General features: G+C 40.9%; 1 protein-coding gene across 1 annotated transcript in view; it reads left to right on the top strand.

Moving 5' to 3' along the window:
* The window catches only part of si:ch211-1e14.1 (UPF0606 protein KIAA1549), a 280906-nt gene extending 261257 nt beyond the window's left edge, over window positions 1–19649 (top strand). The window contains exons 19-20 of the mRNA XM_063059529.1: window positions 3175–3335; window positions 8581–19649. Of these exons, the coding sequence (XP_062915599.1) occupies window positions 3175–3335; window positions 8581–8832 (413 nt within the window). The 3' untranslated portion in view covers window positions 8833–19649. The remainder of the gene's footprint in view (window positions 1–3174; window positions 3336–8580) is intronic.
* Window positions 19650–21098: the final 1449 nt, after the last annotated feature.

Below are 21098 nucleotides of genomic sequence, written 5' to 3'. Positions count from 1 at the left end.
TTTCCAATGAAGCCTTTCCAGAAGATTTGTACAGGGTTATCTAGACTTATTAGTTGTGTTATATTTCATACTATTAGAGAATATTGTTCAGTTATGCTTGCATCCTTTGCTGTTACAAACCATTGGTTACATTTTTGCAGTCTTGAAGTTTTAGATATAGTCAAGACATGGAATTAAATTGCTGCAATGGCAGAAGGTGCAACAAATCACCGTAAAAGGAGAGGTACATGTAACTCATGTAAGACTGATTTATAGATTTTTTTTGGTAATGGGGAACAGTTCTAGAGACACACCATAAAAAGAAAGAATAAATAAAGGTAAGGCACAAGTTATAAATCACTTAAAAGAGCAAATAAATGTTAATTGCATGTAGTAGCTTTCTTTGTTCTTCAATCTCATTTGAGTCAGTGTAAGTTGTGGTTTTCTGTTTCTCTGCAAAAATTAAGGTGACAGCTGAACTATGAGTATGGAAGTATTAAATCAGCACCCACATTACATTTAACGGGCAAACTTCTGTAATTCCCGGAGAAAACATTAAATCTGCACGCTAACTTGTTTGTTCAATATCACCTCACTCGTGCTTTTTTGTAAATGGTTTTCATCTCCCCATTCTTCTTTTCTGTACCGATAGCACTGACGTTTGTTGAAGATAGAACTCCATGAGTTTCAATATTCTTTGTATTTCATTTGTGATCACATTTGAAAGGCCAATTATTGGAGATAAAGTAACAGAGGCTAATAGTACTGAGGCTAGTGTAAATATCACACAACTTTTGCCATTTGCTTTGGGCAGTAAAATGCAGAAACCTGGATGCTTCTGTTCAATTAACTTCATTATCTGGATTTGGAATGCCTGTAAAGTTGTGAATATTTTCCCAACACAGACCCATAAAAGACTTAATGAAATACCAATGCTTATCCATTCAAATATAATTGAACTTTTAACAACACTATGTTTTAGTGTTTAGGGACAGTCTCCTTGGCATTGACAATGATCTTTTTATGTATGGAAAGTTACTCCTTCAGATCTTAGATGTAGAAAATAAGGCTCATGGGCCAAGTTTAATCCTTGATGATTTCCGACGTGCCTCCAATAAGCTGCCACACACAAGCCCCAAGGCAATGTGTGGAATACATTGCACCATGAGTTCTGACTGTTGCAGATCACCTTAAATGAGTGAATTGAATCACATGCAAGAGAATTTGGTTGGAGGCTAGTTGGGTATGAGAGTCGAGGTGTATTAGGAGGAAACTGATTGAGGAGTCCAGAATAAGGGGGTAGAGCAATGCGATTGTGTATGATTTGAATGTAAATTTGGAGTAAGAAATAAGAGCATGGCAGATGTTGGATTATTAACACGTAAGATTTATTTATAGATAGTATATTTTTTTTAATAGTGGGGACAGTTCGAGAAACAGGCAGTGAATTTGACGAGCATGAATTGATTAGTGAAATCCATCATGAATTTATTAAAGACAAATCAAGTTTAACAAGCATACACCATCAAAAATAATCTATTAGCCGGGGATTTTCAATGTAGGAAGTGCAGCTTAATTTGTGGACTTGGAAAAAGAATTTCAAAAGTTCCCATGTCATTGGCTTTTCACTTAAATTGGATCAGCACGAAGAGGAGGAACAGCAAACTAAGTAATAATTAAAAGCCCTTCTTCAGTATGGAGGAAGTATACAGTAACAATCCCCAGGAGATTCTACTAAGACACAAATTTTCTTACTGTGTGTCGAGAACTTAAACTTCAGTGCATGATTAAAGAAAACTTAGCTTTATTGCTCACAAGTACATTGAAACATACCGTGAAATACATAGATTGTGTCAACAACCAACGCGGTACGAGGATTTGCTGGGGGCAACCCACAAGTGTCGCCATGCATCCAGCACTGACATAGCATGTCCACAACTTACTAACTGTAACTAATCTGTATGTATTTGGAAATGTGGGAGGAAACCGAAGTACCGTACAAACAGTGGCAGAATTGAACCTTGTTTGCTGGTGCTGTAAAGTGTTTCATTAAGCCACTACAGTACCATGCCACTCCTACAATTTACAAATTTGCAAATGATGCAAAAACTACATGCATGCTGACTTGTGAGGAGGATATTAATAACAGAGATCAAGCCAGTGTGGTTTGGTATTCTCAGTGTACAGTTCAGTACTGAGAAGTGGGAAGTACTGTATAATAATTTGGCAGGAAGAATAAGAGATGATAGACACAGGAGGGTACAATTCTAAAAGCAAACAAGAACAGATCTGGGGTTATATAGCAATGAAGTCAACGAGGCTCGTTGATTAAAAAAAGGTCAGTGAAGCACATAAGATGTGGGCATTGTAATCAAAAGCCTAGAGTAAGCAAGTTGGAATGAGCCTTTATAAAAATTCAAGCTCAGCCACAACATGTGCCCAGTTTAGGGTACTACAGGATGGGAGATATGTAAAGGTTTGGAGAGGTTTGCTGAAAAGATTTACTACCATGATCACAAGGATAAGAGACATTAGTCATGCGGATAGACTGTACAAGCCATGAGTACTCCCCTTGGAACAGAGGAGATGTGAGAGATTCAGATGGAAGGTTTTTAAGTTGTTAAGGGTATGGATAGATTATATGGTGAGAAACTGTTTCAATTTGTAAATGTGTAACTTGAAGAAGTGTTGCTTACCCTCACTATTTGATTTAATTTTGGAACCATACTTTTACGGGTAATTAGTCATGGCGTAGCTTCAATTACAGCATTCAAAAGGGAGCTGGTTAAGTACCTGAATAGGAAGTATTTGCAGGGCTATAGGGAGAGAGCAGGAGAATGGGACTTAGTGGATTGATCACACCCAGTAATAACTCAGTGGACTTGAAGTCCTTGTGTTCTATCTTATAGAATTACAGACTGGTTACAGAGCAGGAGAAGTCTTTTTTGTTTAAACAAGTTGCCTACAAGACACTTGAATATACTACCTAGGCTTGTGATTGAAACAGACCATATTAAGAATGTACGTTATGTAGGTGATTCGAGGATTATCTAGGATGAGGAGGGGGACTGGAGCTTCTCATTTGCTGGATTAAGCACAGTGTTTAATCTACTGAGTCCAAAGTTCTGTTGATGTGTTCTAATTTCACTGTAATAAATAGAAAGTAATTTGGTCCTAAATTTGTATTTTCCACAGCAGTTCATGTTTATCCACTGTCTCAAAGTCGTGTAGATGGTAAAGTCACAGCACAGCCAGGACAGATGCGTGGTGGAAGACCTGGGCCTCAAGGAGTTGTGGGCTGGACACCATATGGTAATGAAGATGGATTGGTGCATCAAGCTCACAGCAGAGAACCAGTAAGTCAAACTTAGCTCTTTTGGATTTTTTTTTTTGTCTATTTTCTTTCCTTTCAATCTTTCAAAAAAGTTGCAGTGCAAAGGGTGGAGGACAGGAAGCACTGCAGAGGGGAACTTGGAGGCAGCTGTGGAGAATGTTGCAGAGCTGGTAGAAGGCTCAGGGTGCTTTGAAATCCTTAATGTAGAAGCAACATTGGAGAGGCACATTGAAAAGATTAGTGGGAGTGCAGTGACAGTAGGAGTGCTGCCAGGTTGGATAGGTGGATGAAGCATTGATTTTTGCTTAACCAATTGTGATGGACAATAATATAGAGTATTCAGTTTGCAAGCTGTTGTAGCTGTACTTGCAATAACTAGGCATGTAGCTTGGAAAGGCATACAATGGCTTATTTCTAGAAATAATTATGACAAGATTTTCACAGTTATTATTACAGTCAGACTGATTTCATATCGCTTCATTAATTTTGTGTATAACCAGAAGTGATTGTGGAAATATGAGGTAGGAAATGTGTAATCAAGAAGTGGTAAAGAGGGACAAAATAATAAGAAAAACACATAGCAAGTACAAGGTTAATGCTACTCAAAAAGTACTTACCTAGAAATTTGGTGTGCCCCACCATTTCTAGGGCTCCAACCTTCCTCGAAACATAGTCAAGGCCCTGAGTGTTGTATACATTTTGTTATGAGGAGGGAGAGCCAGTAGCCATAAGCTGAAAAGACATAGTGGCATGAGATATGTTGGAGTGGTGGTGTGGGCTCAGTTCCTGTGTTAGGGTTGGGTGAGGTTACAATATGTAGTGTAAGAGACAGCAAGAGCTTCTGTTAAGGCATGACAGTAGGTAAGCATAAGATGATGATGGAGATTCAGTGCCTGTGCTGAGATTCATCAGGAATGGGACTGAGAAATGGTTACCAGAGGAATGAATGTAAAATAAACGACTTTGTTTTACTGGTCCCAGTTCAATATTATGGTATGAAGACCTCTTTCTGATGTTGCTCTGTGAGTGTTCCTGGGTCACCAAAGTCTGTTCCTTTGCAACAAACTGAGAAACAGAAGGTTGACCGAGATAAATTTTTAGAAATAAATTCAATTGTATTTCTTGACCAATGTATGAATAATGAATACTTACTGAGCAGCCCTGACTAAGCAGAATTTGAATACTTTCATTGGATGGTCCAATGCAATGACTGAGAGAGTTGCTGTCATTTCAGCAAATAGTAATTGTCATCTCAAATTTGAGTACTTGTCATAGCTACAAGCTCTGCAATTCTTCTGATACTTATCATTGTGCACTGCAGAGACAGAGATATGGAGGCCATGCCAGCAGTTACTGAGGAAGTAATATGGAGCTAGGGATACACAGGGCACATTCAATTTTCCCTGTATGTCTTGTGAGCTGAATGTGCGTACCCACATCCATCTAATAGAGCTCTTCTCCACTTAGTTGGCTTCCAATTTTTGTTGTGTAACACAGAGGCCTGGGCATTGCAGGCTGACCAACTGCTCCCTATACTTCAGTGTTCCTCCTCGGAAGAGATGAATGGACTTGTGTGTAGTATATGTTTCTGCACAGTTTTATATTTCTTTGCTATTGAATGTTTATAGACACAGCAAGCTTGAATCATTTTTATGGGCCAGAACGTGCTGGACATGGCTTACTACCCAGACCAAAATGTTGTTGTGCTTACCCATCGATACATCATGTTCCAGATCCAATGTTTTGTCGGAACAAGATAGAGCAGACTCTCAGCATATTGCTGTATAGATGTATGTATTTATTCAGAGATAGATTCTTGTTTGTATCACCAGCATTAGTTGCTTTATGGCAGCTGTACTTTGTGATACATGGTAATAAAAATGATAAATTACAAAAAGAAATATATACAAAAAAAATTAATTGAATACATAGTGCAAAAAGAGAGGGAAAAATGCTGAGGAAGTGTGCATTGTCAATTCGGAAACCTTATGGCGGAAGGGAAGAAGTTGGCTTGAGACGCTGTTTATGTTTAGGCTCTTGTACTCCCTCCTCAATGGTAGCAATGGCAAGAGGGCATGTCCTTGGTGATGGGGGGTCATTAATGATGAGGTGTCCTCTGCTGCAGAGGCTAGTGCCCATGATGGAGCTGGCTGAGCTTACAACTTTTCCAGCTTCTTTTGGTCCTGTGCAGTGACCCCTTCATTATGAAAGGGCAATATAACCAGTTAGAATGCTTTCTGTGGTAATTCTGTAGAAATTTGCAAGTGTCCTTGGTGGCATACCAATTGTTCTGAAATGTCTAAAGTCATGCTGCCATTGTAATTACATCAATATGTTGGGCCCAGGATAGATCCTCAGAGATGTTGACACCCAGGAACTTGAAACTGCTCACTCTTTACACTTCTGATGCCTCAATGAGGACTGGTGTGAATCCCTCGACTTGCCATTCCTGAAGTCCACATCAATTCCTAGGTCGTGCTGATGATGTGCAAGGTTACTGTGGCGACACCGCTCAACTAGCTGATCTTTCTCACTCTTGCACACCTCCTTGTCACCATCTGAAATTCTGCCAACGATAGTTGTGTCATTGGCAAATTTATAGATAACATTTGAGCTGTGCCTAGTCACACAGTCATGGGTGCAGGAGTAGACCTGTGGGCAAAGCACGCCTCCTTAAGGTGCTCTCATGTTGATTATCAGTGAGGTAGAGATGTTATTTTTGATTCACGTAGTCTGTGGTGTCCCAGTGAGAAAGTCAAGGATCCAGTTCCAGAGGGAGGTACAGAAGCTTTTTGGAGCTTTTTGATTAGAACTGGGGGTATGATTGCGTTAAACGTTGAGCTGTAGTCAATAAACAGCTTCTTGATGTAAGAATTACTGTTGTCCAGGTGATCCAAGGCTGAGTGGATAGCCAGTGAGTTTGCATCCACTGTAGACCTATTGTGGGGATGGGCAAATTGCAGATACATTATAGTTACAGACCCTTCCTGCCCAACAAGTTCGCACCACCCAGTTACACCCATGTGACAAATTAACTTACCGACCCATATGGCTTTGGAATGTTTTCATTCTGTTTTCAGCTGTTTGGTACACTCTGGAGCATTTAAAATTTATTCAAAAGACTTAAATAATTGAAAATATAACTTATAATAGTAACTTATTATAAACTGACAATGTTAAAAATAAAGTGAAAGAACTCTTTAATAGTTGAATGTACTAACCATTCAGGGTAAGTGACCGCAACCAGCCCCAGCATAAGGCTTGAGGGGTCAGGTGTGACGAAACTAGACCCCCTCTCTACACATTAGTGAGCCCTGCAGCAGAGTGAAGGTCTGATGCACTGGCACCCACTTTCTTGCTTCCTCTCAGATGAACATATGCATCCACTGCCAGTTGAAGTCAGTCTAATGAAATTCCATTGCCTACTGACTCCAGTTCATACTGCTGTACAAGCAGAAAAAGAATGAAACCAGACAAAATACCTGAAATTTGCCAAGGCACTGAATTTTGACATAGCAGTTTCACTGTCATCCACAAATATTGTGAGAGCTTTTTCACAAACTAATTACTTCATATTCATTGAATCGAATTTTCCAGCTAAAGCACCTGTCTCCTTCATTACAGTATGTTCTGTCTTGTTGCCAGGACAGACCTACCAAAGCGAGCAGCACAGTGGTAGAAAGATAGGAAGGATTGATCGTTTGAGTCCTCAGCCAATGTTCCATCTGATTTAGAAAGATTGTAGACACACTCAACACAATGGATCTTACCCTATTTCCAAGTATTAAAATGGATAGCTGCTGTCGTGCCTTCTTTACAGCTGAGAACTGGAAAAAGATGAGGACTAGTATATGTTCCCTCATCTTAACCTTTCTAAAGGCCACAATCAATTCTTTGGTCTTACTGATGTTGAGTGCAAGGTATTGCTGTGACACCATTCAACTAGTTGGTATATTTCACCATCTGAAATTCTGCCAATGATAGTTGCATCATCAGCAAATTTATGGATGACATTTGAGCTGTGCCTAGCCACACAATCATGGGTGTAGAGAGAGTAGAGCAATGGGCTAAGCACACACCCCTGAAGTACTGCAATCTTTCTAAATAAAATTATACTGATCTGACAGCTCAAAACTAAGCATCTTTGAGGAGTTGTGGCCATGATAAGCGGAGAGAATGTAAACCGCCATAATCAATAACATGGTGGTCTAGCTATTGTTCACTATCATTGGAATCAAGCCAGGGAATTAAATCTGCTTCAAGTAATGAAGGCCATACCAGAAACATTTAGTTGTACTTGAAAATGCCAATCTAGAGAAATGCAACACAACAATATGTAAAATTGACATCCAATATTCAGCTAAGTGATCCCACAATCAATAGATCAGACCAAAGCTGTACACTCCTGTCACATCTACTTGTAAATGGTGTTGTGCAATTAAACCGATAACAGGAGGTAACGTTTCCAAGAACATACCCTTCCTGGATGGCTTGCACACCCTGTGATTGCTAAAGATGAGGCTGAAGTACTCATAACCATATTCAATCAAAAATGCTGAGTAGTTAGTCCATCTGGACTTCCTTCTGCTAATCCAACTTTCACGGAAGTCAGTTTCAATTGGATTCAGTCCACTTGATAACACAAAAAAGTTGATAGCCCTGGTTACAGCAAGGGCTATGGGATAAGATAAAACCCTGGTCTTTGTACTGAAGACTTGTACTCAAGAACTAGCTGTGCATCTATCCAAACTGCTCCAGTACAGTTCCGAAACTAGCATCTACTGTTATGTGTGGAGGTTTTTGCCCTGGCCATCAAATCAGGACAAATGCATTCTGGTTAAGTTCCACTCAGCCAGTCCACTTTCAATCATCACCAAAGTGATGGAAAGTGTAGTTGATAGTGCTGCTAAGAGGCTCTTATTCACTAACGCCTAGTTTGGGTTTTGCCAGGACCAGTCGACTTCACCCTTCATCACAGCCTCGGTCCAAACGTGGAGGAAACTGGGTTACGAATTCTTACTTGTACAGTCTTACCCAAGCAAGAAATAGTGCCTTGTATGGGGAGGAGGTGGGGGGGGGGGGGAATGAATTTAATAATCCAAAATATGTGGTGGTCATAACTATTTAAATTACTTGTGAGTTTTTGTTTCTAAAATTAATGATAATTGAGCTGATCGCTAATGAATTGGCTACCTGTTCACTTTTTTTTTAGAAGATGATACGCTAATCAATGCCATTTTACACATCGTGTGTTCTGTGTTTTTTAGCCAACTACTCGAGCGCACCTGGAATATGTGTCGCCACTCTATCCAATGCAGAGAACGTCCCTCCGTGACCCTTCAGCACCATCTTTGCACTTGCAGCACTGCAACGCTCAAGAACCCGGTGAGGGCTTTCGCTCCAGTTGCACAGAAGAACTTGTATCTGGCCAGTCCTCCACATCTCTCATCAAAGCCATTCGTGAAGAGCTTCTCAGACTTTCACAGAAACAGTCAGCATTTCAGAACATGCATAGCTGATCTTGGGGAAGAGGGTCCCTGAACTATTTGCTTCCTACGGAAGCCAACTGGAAAAATCTACAATTCTATCTCCGAAGAAGAGTTACTTGTTGGTGAATAGAACCACTGATGTATTAAAATGTTCAGCACAACTAGATTCTGTTTTAACATCGTGCTTCCAAACAAAGGTGGCGCCACCTTCAGGTTACAGCCTGTAAGCTGTACCTCGCCACTCTGTTGAAATTAACGGTTATATTCCGTAGTTGGAGATGGGGGTGGAAGTTGACTAGCTAGTTGCTGTAAAAACTTTAAATTTCATTCAGCAAGGCAGGAAAAAGACATCAGCAAGCAAAAGAAGAACTTCCCTATCTACCTTGGACGTTAACTTCTCTAACTTGGTTACATCCCAGTTTCACTCCCCCTCCCCCAACTAAGCACGAAAATTCTGTCTGAACTCTGACATAAGAGCCTCGAGGAACAGGACAGAATGGGAGGAAGAAAAGGCAAATGAGAGAGGGCCACATTGAACAATGCAATTTATGATGGTAGTAAAACTTGAGAAAGAAAAAGTTTCAAAGGAAGGAAGTAGTACTGTGAACAGTTAGCCTCGGATAGCTTTTTCATAGATGTATGTGCAAACGATTGGAATTGGATTTGAAACAATTAGGTTAATGAGGCTTTGATAGATTACCTAATTGCTTTTTTAAATGAAAGTTGAGAAGTTGTAATTTGGACAGATTTTAATAAATTATCAGGACATGGGCAATAATCAGAAAGTATTGAACACGACCCGAAGTAGGAAATCCAAGGCAGGCAGTATTATGAACCTTTTAAATGTTATCGAAAATTTTTCTTCTTTGATGCAAAAGTATGTGGTTCAAGTGCATTATTGACAGAATAAGCAAGAAATTATATTGTATAGTGAGCAGAGAATGGCCGAGGAATTTTTACCCTTTCTGGAGAAGAGAATTGGATATAGTGGTTGAACTTCATCGTACAATTCTCCTGAAATGGCACAAATGCGTTGTACTTGGGCACAAATGCATTCATCCTCTACCAAATCAGCACTTGATTCCATTTTTATATCACTTCAAGAAAAGACTATCTGCAGAATCATCGCAGATGCCTGTGACTGACGTATGGCACCACTTGTCTTACTTGCTTTTGTCTATGACCACTACAGCATAGTAGAGTAAAACGTAATACACTTCCTCTTTGAATTGGATGAGTTAAAGGCAATGCTGTGGGGATTCCAGAAATCTTCAATTAATATGTTCACTGGCATTCCTTGAAAGTTATAACTGACTTATTGAGATTAACCATGACCAGGATAACTGGTCTGCTATGACTGAAAAGATCAGTTTCGTCCTTTCCAAAGAGGGATCCAAGACATTTGTCAGTATTTTGAAGGTCAGGTTCTGTGATTCATTCCATTTTCACATGGCCTTGATTATAAAATGTATAGGTGCTACAGGCCAGAGTATTGTGATTTTTATCCTTTCAGCCAGTGTTTTGTGGATTCTGCTCATTTGTGGCCTTGATAATACACAATCTCAATATGTACGGACTTTCAGCAAATGAAATAGTAATAGTGCAAATCAACTGGATGAATTAAAGAAAATTAATAGTAGGCTTTCCAAATTACCATCAGTGTTATCCTTCTCTCCATTGCTTTTATTGAGTGAAAACTCTTGTGTAACCAGCAATTAATTTAGCGTCTATCGCAACAGTAATCTGACCTTTGTGATTCCCTAGATAATATACACAAAGCAACTGTGAGCAGGCAGAAAAAGCTTTTCTGTTTGCTCATAGAATACCCTTAATACTCCCATTTCTCTTGTATGCTTTTTGTTTTGGAAATAAGGTGTGGGATTTGCTTGTGTTCTTGTTTTTATTTTTATCAGAAGTGTTGGCAGGCCCAACAAATGTTTTGATTTGAAGTTTTCTAGTTGTATTTATTTTGCATGTCTTTCTACTGATTGCTCTCCTGAAATGAAATGTGTACCTTGCAATGTTTTCATCCTGCATGTCTCATACCAGTGTTAATGCAATGGCAATATTTTACCTTGACTATACTCTGCAAAGCAATAGTACTGTGTCCTTGCACAATCAGAATTCAGAATTTATTCAGCATCAGATTTATTATCGCTGACTTAGGTAAATAAGTTTACAAAATATTCTTATTGGTTAAAGTTCCCATTTTTTAAGAAACTGCATGATAGATCATTGGAGATCACACACAGTAAAATTGTCCCTGCAAGAGTGTAATAGAAAGAAATATCATATGATGTCTTACTAAGACTAGCTAGAAAGTCCAAAATTTAATGCTGTTCAATGAACATATTTTTACCAGTGAGTTTAATTGAACTTTGTGCCTGAATTACAGCAGTGAAAGATTAGCAAGAGTCCTGTCACTGTTTAATAATATATGCATGATAGGTGGTGGAAGCATCAGGCTCAACTGCAATGCATTCCACAGTCCAGTACTTTGCTGAGACATTTTCAAGAAAAATGTTGTGAGTGGTCTAGGCTAGGATCCATTTCCTTGTCTGTTGAAACCTTCAGCAGAAGTGGAGAGAATTGGTAAAATAAGTATTTGGGTAATTTCATTTTGTTGAAGGCCTCTCTTCAAAATTGTGGTAATTCCTATGTATATTTCAACAACCAGTTGTCTCATGGGCAGGTATAATTTATATACGGTAATTTACAGTGACTGTTCCCCCATCTGACAAGTGTCTAACATATTAAATTTGAGCTATCTCCCCACTATGATTCCAAAGCTTTATGATGCTCTCATGTGGTTATGGAGCTCGATTACTGTATCGCAAGGCGAGGACAGAATAATCTTTAATGGTTTCAGCAGCAAAATGGTGCCTATTGTCAAAAGCAAATGAATTCATACTTACAGCAAAGCAGGACATCATTCCTTCTTAAAAATAGCACTCACTATGGTCAGAATTTTTTAATAAGAAAGCTATGAGTGATTTTAATACAGATTTCAGAGAGTAATAGATCATGTTAAATACTACAGTGGCTTCTAGGCTTCTGTTGATGAATTAGCAATCGGGTACCAGTGTGCAGTGATGTTTCTTACTATAGACCAGCAGTTTATATTTCCAGTTGTGAAACAGTAGATCGCTGTTGCTTTTTTCCCCCCAATAAAATGCATTATCCAATCAGATGAGGGGAAAATCCCTTAAGGCTGTCCTTTTTCTTAAGCACTTTTCCACATTCAAAAACATTGCTTCCAACAGATATTTCAGCATTTAAGAAGGTAGGGTACATAAGTTGAGCAAAACATAGATAATGGGTCTATACCAACCTAGCTGATTTCAACTGTAGAAATATTAATCTCGCCCCTGAGGCAGAGAATATTCAGATTCTTATTAGTGATCCACTGACATCTGGTGGTAACCCAACATATCAGGGCATGAAGTAAGAAGCAAGTGGAATTCAACTGATTCTTTCTGTGGTTGATTAGCCTAATGAGTGTCTAGCATGATTGCTAGAGTGAAATTCATCTGGTACAAGTCACCGTGCAGAGAAGCGGGAAGACTCAAAACTGAGGGAGAAATGACAAGCTGATTAGAGTAAATATCACTGGCAGACCCCCAGTCATTCCATTGATTTTATATGCAAGGCACTCTGATATGATTTCTATTGTAATTGGTAAAATAAATATTCCCTAGTAAAAATTCAAGTAAACCCATCAGCATACTGTAATTTCAGAATGTGTGGATATTGTGACTAGAAGGCAAAATGCAAAATTAGTAAATATTGATCACTTTTTCTTGTGGCTTACATTAAACTTTTTGACCCAAGCATCTATTACCAAAATATTAAGTAATTAAATGAATCATTGGTACTGCTCCTAATGTTCCTGCTCTCCTTTCATTACTTGAAATTTCCTAGTTAAAATTCTTCAGCGTACAGAGCAACCTTTCCTCTGATAAAATATCATTCAGTGCATTGAAAGAAATCACCAATTGTAAGAACACAGGAAGGTCCCATGGAGCTTGCAAGTTCATTCAAGGAGCTGTTGAGTCTTGGGCATTCCTTCTGATTTTATGCGCTAGTTTTGTTATTTAAGAATTTATTTTTAGGGTCCTAAAACAAAATTTTTTTTTTAAATTAGGTTTATATCTTAAAGTACACTTTTAGTTGGGATTCATGTTATTAACTTTCTGCCTATTTTAACCCTCTACCCTTTTGCCCCTTCTCTGCCCTCACAACCTAACCATCACCCACACCTTCCTCCCTCTGGTTCCCCACTTTATTCCCTATATTTCATGGTCCATTGTCCTCTCCAATCAGATTGCATCTTCAGCCCTTTACTCTTCTACCTATTGCCTCTCAGCTTCTCACATCATCCCACTTCTCCCCACCCCACCCCACCCCACCTAAACATCTTCTTTGGATTCACCTGTCAACTCATGCTTATCTCTCCCCCCTCCCCTCAACCACCTTTGTATTCTGTCTTCTGGCCTCTAACCAGTCCAGCTGAAATGTCTTGTCCTTAAAAATTGACTGTTTATTTCCTCTGTAGGCACTGCAGAGTTCCTCCTCAGTTGTTTGTGTGCTGCTGCATTCCAGCAACTGCAGTCTCTCATGTCTGTGCTTCATGTCCTTGAAACTGGAGTAGGCATCAATTTCTGGAGCCTTTGTCAGGCCTATCTCTAATCAGGTTTTGAGTTGAAATCCAGCTGTAGCAAATGTATGTAACATTCCAAAACAGTGCAATATTGCCTTGAGTGGTTAAACCAAGGTACTCTGAATGTTCTGGACAGTAGTATTTCAGACTATTAGAGTATATAAGAGTCCAGAAAGCTTGGGCTCCATTTCTGTTCAGAGAGCAGATTTATTTCAATAGTGTTGACTAAAGGGATTATTGTTGGTCAGGACACAAGCTCTCATATTCTGCTTTGACAATTTGATTAATAGGACTGGATGCTACAATCCCTAAAGTTTCTGCACTGCACTTGACTTGGGTAGAAGTAGTTCTTAGAGATGACCACTAGATACCATTACGACATATCTTCAGTTGTGTACCTCGACATCACTGGGTGTTTCGGCCTTCTATCACAAGACACCCTTAGCCGAGGCAGGCCCACCACAGGCTGATCAGACCTGGGTGTGTGTCACATGGTTAGTCTCTAGATGGTCACTTGGCAGCCCAGACAGCGTCCGTTCTTTTCAGCCACAGCCAGTGACTGTTCATTTCGGCGGCATTAGCAAGTGCTTTGATTGCCTTCCTATGACCTGCCCTCTGACTCCTACTTCTCTTAGCAGCCTTACGGTGGAACTGGCTACAAAGCCTCTGCACCCCACCTCAACTGGGCGCACTTTTACGTTCCAGCCTCGCTCCTCTGCTTCAACTGCGAGGTTGGCATATCGCAGCCTTTTCCGTTCGTAAGCCTCATCCACAGCATCCTCCCAGGGGACTGTCAGCTCGATGATAAAGACGCCCCAACAAGAGTTAGTCCAAAGAACCGGGTCAGGCCACAGGTTGGTCGTTGCAATTTCCGATGGGAAGGTAAGTTTCTGGCCTAAATCGACACGCATTTCCCAGTCCCTGGCTGCCCACAGTGGGCATGAGTCGTGAGGCAAGGGGTTAACCCCCAGTTTCTCTCCTTCCCGGATGAAGGATGGTAGTTGTGGGACCGTTGTCTGGGCATTGAGAGGCCTGGCATTGGTGGTTACTCTCTTACACTCAAGTTCAGCTGCCAAACACCTCAGCATTTAGTTGTATCGCCTGGTGTATCTGCCTTGTATTAGGCTGGTCTTGCAACTAACCGAAATGTGCTTGAGGGATGCCGGAACTGCTCACAGAGGACAGGCTGGATCCTCTCCCAGCCAAAGATTTAGGTTTGTAGGAGAGGGCAGGACATCATATGTTGCTGTGATGATGAAGCTCAGTCTGTTTGACTCCATACTCCACAGCTCACTCCATGCGATTTTCCTCCTCACAACACCCTCCCACCTCATCCAGCAGCCTTGCTTGGCTTGGGATATTGCTTTGGCACATCTGGCTGCTGCTTCTTGGTGGCGCACCTCCACCACCACCAGATGCTGGCGATCAGTTGTAGTAGCCTTTTGCCAGGTAGGTTTCATCACTCCAAGGCCAAAGCCTCCTCTGCCCTGTTGGACATAGCCCACTATGTCCTGGTGTTGGAGGATGGCTTCTGCATCCAGTACTGCTGCGGCCGGGGTCCATTTCTTCCCTGTTACTAGAGCAGGAGCAACACCTCTTACGATTGGTTCCCAAGATTTTTGAGTGTCATTTCCAGCCTTCCTTTGGCACATTTGCATTCCTCCACCAGGCTAGAAATTGGCAGAGAAAGGGCTCCGTTCCTGTAAAGTCCTGTGCTGCTAAGGCATTTTGGTAGCCCAAGCCACTTCCTCACATGTGAGTTCACCAGCCTCTCCAGCCAATTTGCATGAGACAAAGTGACCTCATAGATGGTTATTGGCCACATAGGTCGGGGTAGCAGTCCAAACTGAAAGCACCAAAGCTTCAACCTCCCTGGGAGAGCCGTGTTGTTGATTAGCTTGAGGACACTGATTGTATCCTGCCTTAGTAGTTCCACCTGCTCTGTGTCTCTGAGGTCTGCGTTGTACCAACATCCGAGGCTTTTGATGGGCTTCTCCAGGACAGTTGGTATTGACTCAGGATTGATACAAAACCTTATATCAGTGAGCCGGCCTTTGACAATTGAGATACTGCAAGACTTACTGGGTTTGATCTCCATTGGTGCCCATTTGATGTTTCCCTGGAGTTTATCCAGCAGGCGTTTGGTGCATGCTTTTGTTGTTATTGTGGTCATGTCATCCATGTACACCCTGATTTGAGGAAGATGCAGCCCATTCTTCAAGTATTTCCCTCCGACCACCCATTGTGATGCTCAGATAATGAGCTCCATTGCCATGATAAATGCCAAAGGAGAGATGGTACAGCCCGCCATTATGCCTATCTCAAGGTGCTGCCATGTGGTGGTGTTATCTTGTGTTGTGACACAGAACTGCAGATCCTGGAGGTACACGTTGACCAGCTTTGTGATGCCCTCTGGAACCTGGAAAAAGCTGAAAGCTATCCACAGAGTCTTGTGAGACACCGACCCAAAAGCATTGGCAAGATCTAGGAAGACCACAAGCAGATCTTTCTTTTTTTTCTTGGCAGTTTGTATCTGGTGGCAGATGACATTTGCGTGTTCCAGACATTCTGGGAAACCATATTCCTGCTTTCTGCACTGATGTGTCGACGAAGTTGCTGCTCTGCAAAAAGGCTGAGAGTCTTTGAGCCACTACACCAAAGATCTTTCCTTCCAAACTCAGGAGACTGATCAGGTGGAACTGACTGATTGTTGAGGAATTCTTCTCTTTGGAAATTAGTATCCCTCCTGCCCTTTGCCATGCCTTAGGTATAATTCCTTTCCCCCATGCCACCTTCATTAGATTCCAGAGGTATTTCAGGACGCCGGGGGTGTTCTTATAGAGTCTGTATGGGACGCCATTGGACCCTGGAGCTGATGCTGATCTTGCTCGTTTAACTTTACTTTCCACCTCCTTCCATGTAGGGGGCCTTACATCCATCTGGTGCTCAGGTGGGTGGATTGGTGGCATGTCATTCGGAATGGTGACTGGCTCATGGTTATCAGAGTGGGTCTTCCTCAGGAGCTCCTCCAGTTCCTTCACAGGTACTCTAGGGACCCTGTTCTTCTTGCCAAAGAGCCTTTTGAGGAACTTGTAAGCGTCTCTGTCAAAGCTTGCCCTCGCCTGTTCTTTCTTCTTATGTTGTTTTCTCAAGTATCCTGCTCTTCACAGCTTTGTCAAGCGCTGCTTTATTTCTGCTTGTAATACCTCGAGTCCTTTCCTTTCCCCTTCTGTGGACTTCCACCACTGTTTCCTCAGCTGTCTCCTTTCTCTTCACCAGTCTTTCGATTTCCTGCTGTCTCCTAGACTTAGGCTGGACTGAAGATTTCTTCTGTGTCCTCTGTTTTTTCACTCCAAATCCCTCTATCCCATAGCTGTATATGGTGTCTCCCCACTTCTCCAGTTTTCTTTCCACACTTCCCTTCAGTCCTTCTAGAAGATGGACTAGGTCGGTGTTGATGATTTCCCACTCAGTCTTCTGGCAGGATTTAGGCCATAAGATTTGGGGCTTCCATACTTTCATCTTCCTTTCTGCTGCTGGCCGTGGCTGGTTGGGCTCTGGACTCGTGTCCGTTGGTGGATCTGTGCTTGGTTGAGTTTCGCCTGGGGTGCTGATACCCTGTGGACTGTGGTGTTTGTCCTGCCACTGGGCTTCACTCGACTGATTTGATCTACCTCTTAGAAGGTAACGGTCAATGCGAGGCCCCTCGCCGAGCTCCCTCAGGCACTGTTTCCTGCCCAGAATTTTCACCAGAATTGCCCAAGTAGGTTATTAATTTAAGGATCCATCCGTAGTGTAGTTTCGGATGCAGCATATTCTCAATACAGCTTTAAATGTCCACTTATGTGATCAAGACTCGCGAATGGACAACAAATCTAAGAGCTTTTGATGATTGAGAATTGAGCCTCTGAATCAAAGCTCATTCTTCAAAGTTTTGGATTCAGAACAAAGGTGGCACACCTCCCAGATAGAGTATGAAGCACTTTGGGATGATTTCAGGATGTAAAAATGTGAACCCTTGTATCTTTATTCTATCACTTTACTGATGGTTTTATATATATAAACTTTTAGTTATCTCAGATAAAAGTAAATCAAATGGTTCTTCAGTGGAAGCGTCATCTTATATAAAAAAAGAGATCAGCCTTTGGGTTTTTTTTTACTTAACTGTATTCTCTCCTACCACAGAAATCACTTGTAAATTAGCATCTGAGCCCTGATTCCTGCAAAGAAAAACATAAGTATATACTAAATTAGCTACTAAGGTTTTCCCCTATGTATGTACACACAAACCATTTTCATTTGTTTAGTTACTCCTTTTGTTCATTTTCTCAATTTACTCCTTTAAAGAATGAATGGTTTCTGTTTTACCACTGGGTACAGAAACAACTGTAAGAGAATTTCTTTAGATTATAATCCACATTATTAAAGGTTTCACAGGTACATTTAATGACAGAGAAATGTATACAATATACGTCCTGAAATACTTTTTCTTCGCAACCATCCACAAAAACAGAGGAGTGCCCCAAAGAATGAATGACAGTTAAATGTTAGAACGCAAAGCCCCCCTCCAACTCCCCCTTCCACACGTAAGCAGCAGCAAAGCAACAATCCTCCTGCCCCCACCAACCACTCAAGCATGCAGCAAAGCATCAACAAAGACACAGACTTGCAGTACCCCAAAGACTACTCGTTCACCTGGTAATTCGACATACCACAGACTCTCCCTCCCTAATAAGGTAAAAAGAGATGTCTCCATTTCACAGCGAGAGGGAAGACATAACAAACAACTCGCTGATTTACGATGTTAAAAGTCCATTGCGTCGCTTCTTCCAAGGTCTGTGCCAAAGAACGTGGGCCTCTGGGCACACAACCAGCAGCCAGCTTGCTGCTTTCAATCTTCCATCTCCCATGACACACCGATTTCCTGCAGAGGCACCAACCTTGAGTCCACCTGCCTTCAGAGCCACAAAATCCCCAAAACTCGAAGGCACGCTAATCTTCTAGGCCACGTCCTTGGTATATCGAATAACGACCAGTCGTGGGGCCCCGAGAGGAAGTCCCATTCTGACAAAGAACTGAAGTCAGTGTGTAACTCCAGGTCAGGGTCTTCAAAAGAACCCTGAAAGTTAAAAATAGAGATATTAAAGATAGAAATAGAGTTGTTTCCAAAGATGCAAACAAAGGAGTCGTGATTGGGTGCCATTGTCTCCTAAGCTCCACCCGCTTCTTTTATCTTCTATTATCTTAGCAAAGTTAATAATAACCCCTCTATACAGGAAAAACTGACTGTAGAAAATTGTCTTTGCCTATTCACTCTATCAAAACAACTCATTATATAACCTGCTACTTATCCTCACAGCTTGCAAACTCAACCAGCCTTGCAAGTACAAAGCTCTTAAGTGATTTACTACTTCTCTCTGATATGTATTCATGTTTAGCACAGAAGCTGCAAATTTTCCTGCAGTCTTATATATATTTTTCATGGACGTATTTGACAGAAATATTTGAGATGGAAAATGTGCTTTGTAATTTGTAAATTAACTTCAAAGATGAGGAACAGCCACCTCTTAAAAACTAGACACAGAAAAGTAAAATCATTTATAATGAAACTAGCATCACATTTGAACAAATGACTGAAATAGTTTGCAGTTGGGTTTGAAACTTTGCTGCTCCCTTGAGAGTTTGTGATCAATCAAATTGGATAAATTGTGCTGTGTAAAGCTGTCTAAGCTTTTGTTTTTATCATGAAGAATTAAAGCTAATTTATGTGAAATGTATCTCGCGTATGAAACCATTCCAACTGGTTCCCAGGAGCATAATAAGAATTGAGGCTTTGTAGAAGGAGGTGTCATCCCTCAAATGAGACATTAGCCTAAGGTTACTGCTTTCCATCATTTTAGGAAACACCAAGGGTTTTCTTTGAATCCTGCCCAAAATTTATAAACCAACACTAAAGCATTACTTGTACATGTGGACCCTTGCTTCTGTGCTTTCAGCTTACCAATATTATAGTGTGATCTGTACCTCAAGCTTAGTTAGCAGTGAAGTTCTTTGAGACACATGGTTCTGAAAGATAATACAGTATATAAATTGAAGTATCTTTAAGCTTGATGTGCATTAGTAGTACTGTTTGGATTTATAGTAGGCATGTTTTACTTTGCTTGTCCATGGATTAAAGGTATGCAATCTGAACGGAGAAGCATCATTCATATTTGATGTCATCGGATATCCACCTTTCTCATTAATGCAGTGAGTTAACCAACTAAGCTATGATACTTAGTCCATGAAACCCCATGTTCAATTGTGGCCTTTGTGTATTTCAAGCCATGCACTGACCATTGCAGTCTACTATTGAGGCAGAGAGAGGATGCAAGTGCCTATTGTATCAAATCTGCTCGGGCATTTCAAGAATAATGATCCCTTGAAGTACTCGTGTCATAAACTAGGGTAAGAAGATTAGCAAAAGAGATGGAAAATGCATATAATGAGTGTTATTGAAAAGTGACCATTGTGACATTCTATCAGCATGCAATGCAAAGTTATGAATAATTTCAAAAAGGCATAGAAGCAGAGTCATAGAAAAGTACAGCACAGAAACAGGCCCTTCAGTCCATCTTGTCCCTGCCAAACCACTTAAAACTGCCTACTTTCATTGACCTGTACCGGGACCATAGTCCTCCATACTCCTACCGTCCATATACCTATCCAAACCTCTATTAAACATTGAAATCAAGCTCGCATACATCACTTGCACTAACAGCTTGTTCCACACTCTTATGACCCTCTGAGTGAAGAAGTTTCTGCTTGTGTTCCCCTTAAACATTTTACCCTTCACCCTTAACCCATGACCTCTAGTTGTAGTCTCACCCAACCTCAGTGCAAAGAGCCTGCTTGCATTTACCCTATCTATACCCCTCGTAATTTTGTATATCTCTAGAAAATCTCCCTTGAATCTTCGACATTCCAAGGAATAAAGTCCTAACCTATTCAATTTTTCCACATAACTCAGGTCCTCCAGACCTGGCAGCATCCTTGTAAATTTTCTGTGTATTCTTTCAACCTTATTCACAACTTTCCTGTATGTAGGTGACCAAAACTGCACGCAATACTCCAACTTGGGTCTCACTGACTGTTGTTGTGTGAGTGAAATTGCCGGAGAAAATTACTGGTAGATGCAAAGCAGGGACAGCAGGCATCTTAAGGAGACGCTTTAAGTGGAAAGGTCTGCTAGCCCAATGTGGGGCTCGATATTTATTTGCTAAACACGGAGGATAATTCCATATCTACAAAGTATAGACAATGCTTTTGAAACTACATACAAACTTCACACCTTCTGATTCACATCCATCCCACAGACGCCAGCATTGTCTGGACTGGGATCCACAGCTTTTAGGAATCCATTGTTCCAAACTGAATCCACAATACATTTACTTGGTATTTTATGTGCTAAACTTAAATGACAATTCCATATTTACAAAGTATATACAATGCTTTCTTTGAAACTAGATGCAAGCTTCACACCACCTAATTCGCATCCATCCCACAGACGCCAACATCGTCTGTGGAATAGGATTCACAGCTTTTAGGAATGCATTGTTCCAAATTAAATCTACAATACATTTTAAAGGAACAGAAG

The sequence above is a fragment of the Mobula hypostoma genome, chromosome 9 (genome assembly GCF_963921235.1).
Source record: "Mobula hypostoma chromosome 9, sMobHyp1.1, whole genome shotgun sequence".
Lineage (NCBI taxonomy): Eukaryota > Metazoa > Chordata > Chondrichthyes > Myliobatiformes > Myliobatidae > Mobula > Mobula hypostoma.
This window is presented reverse-complemented; position numbering and strand designations above follow the sequence as displayed.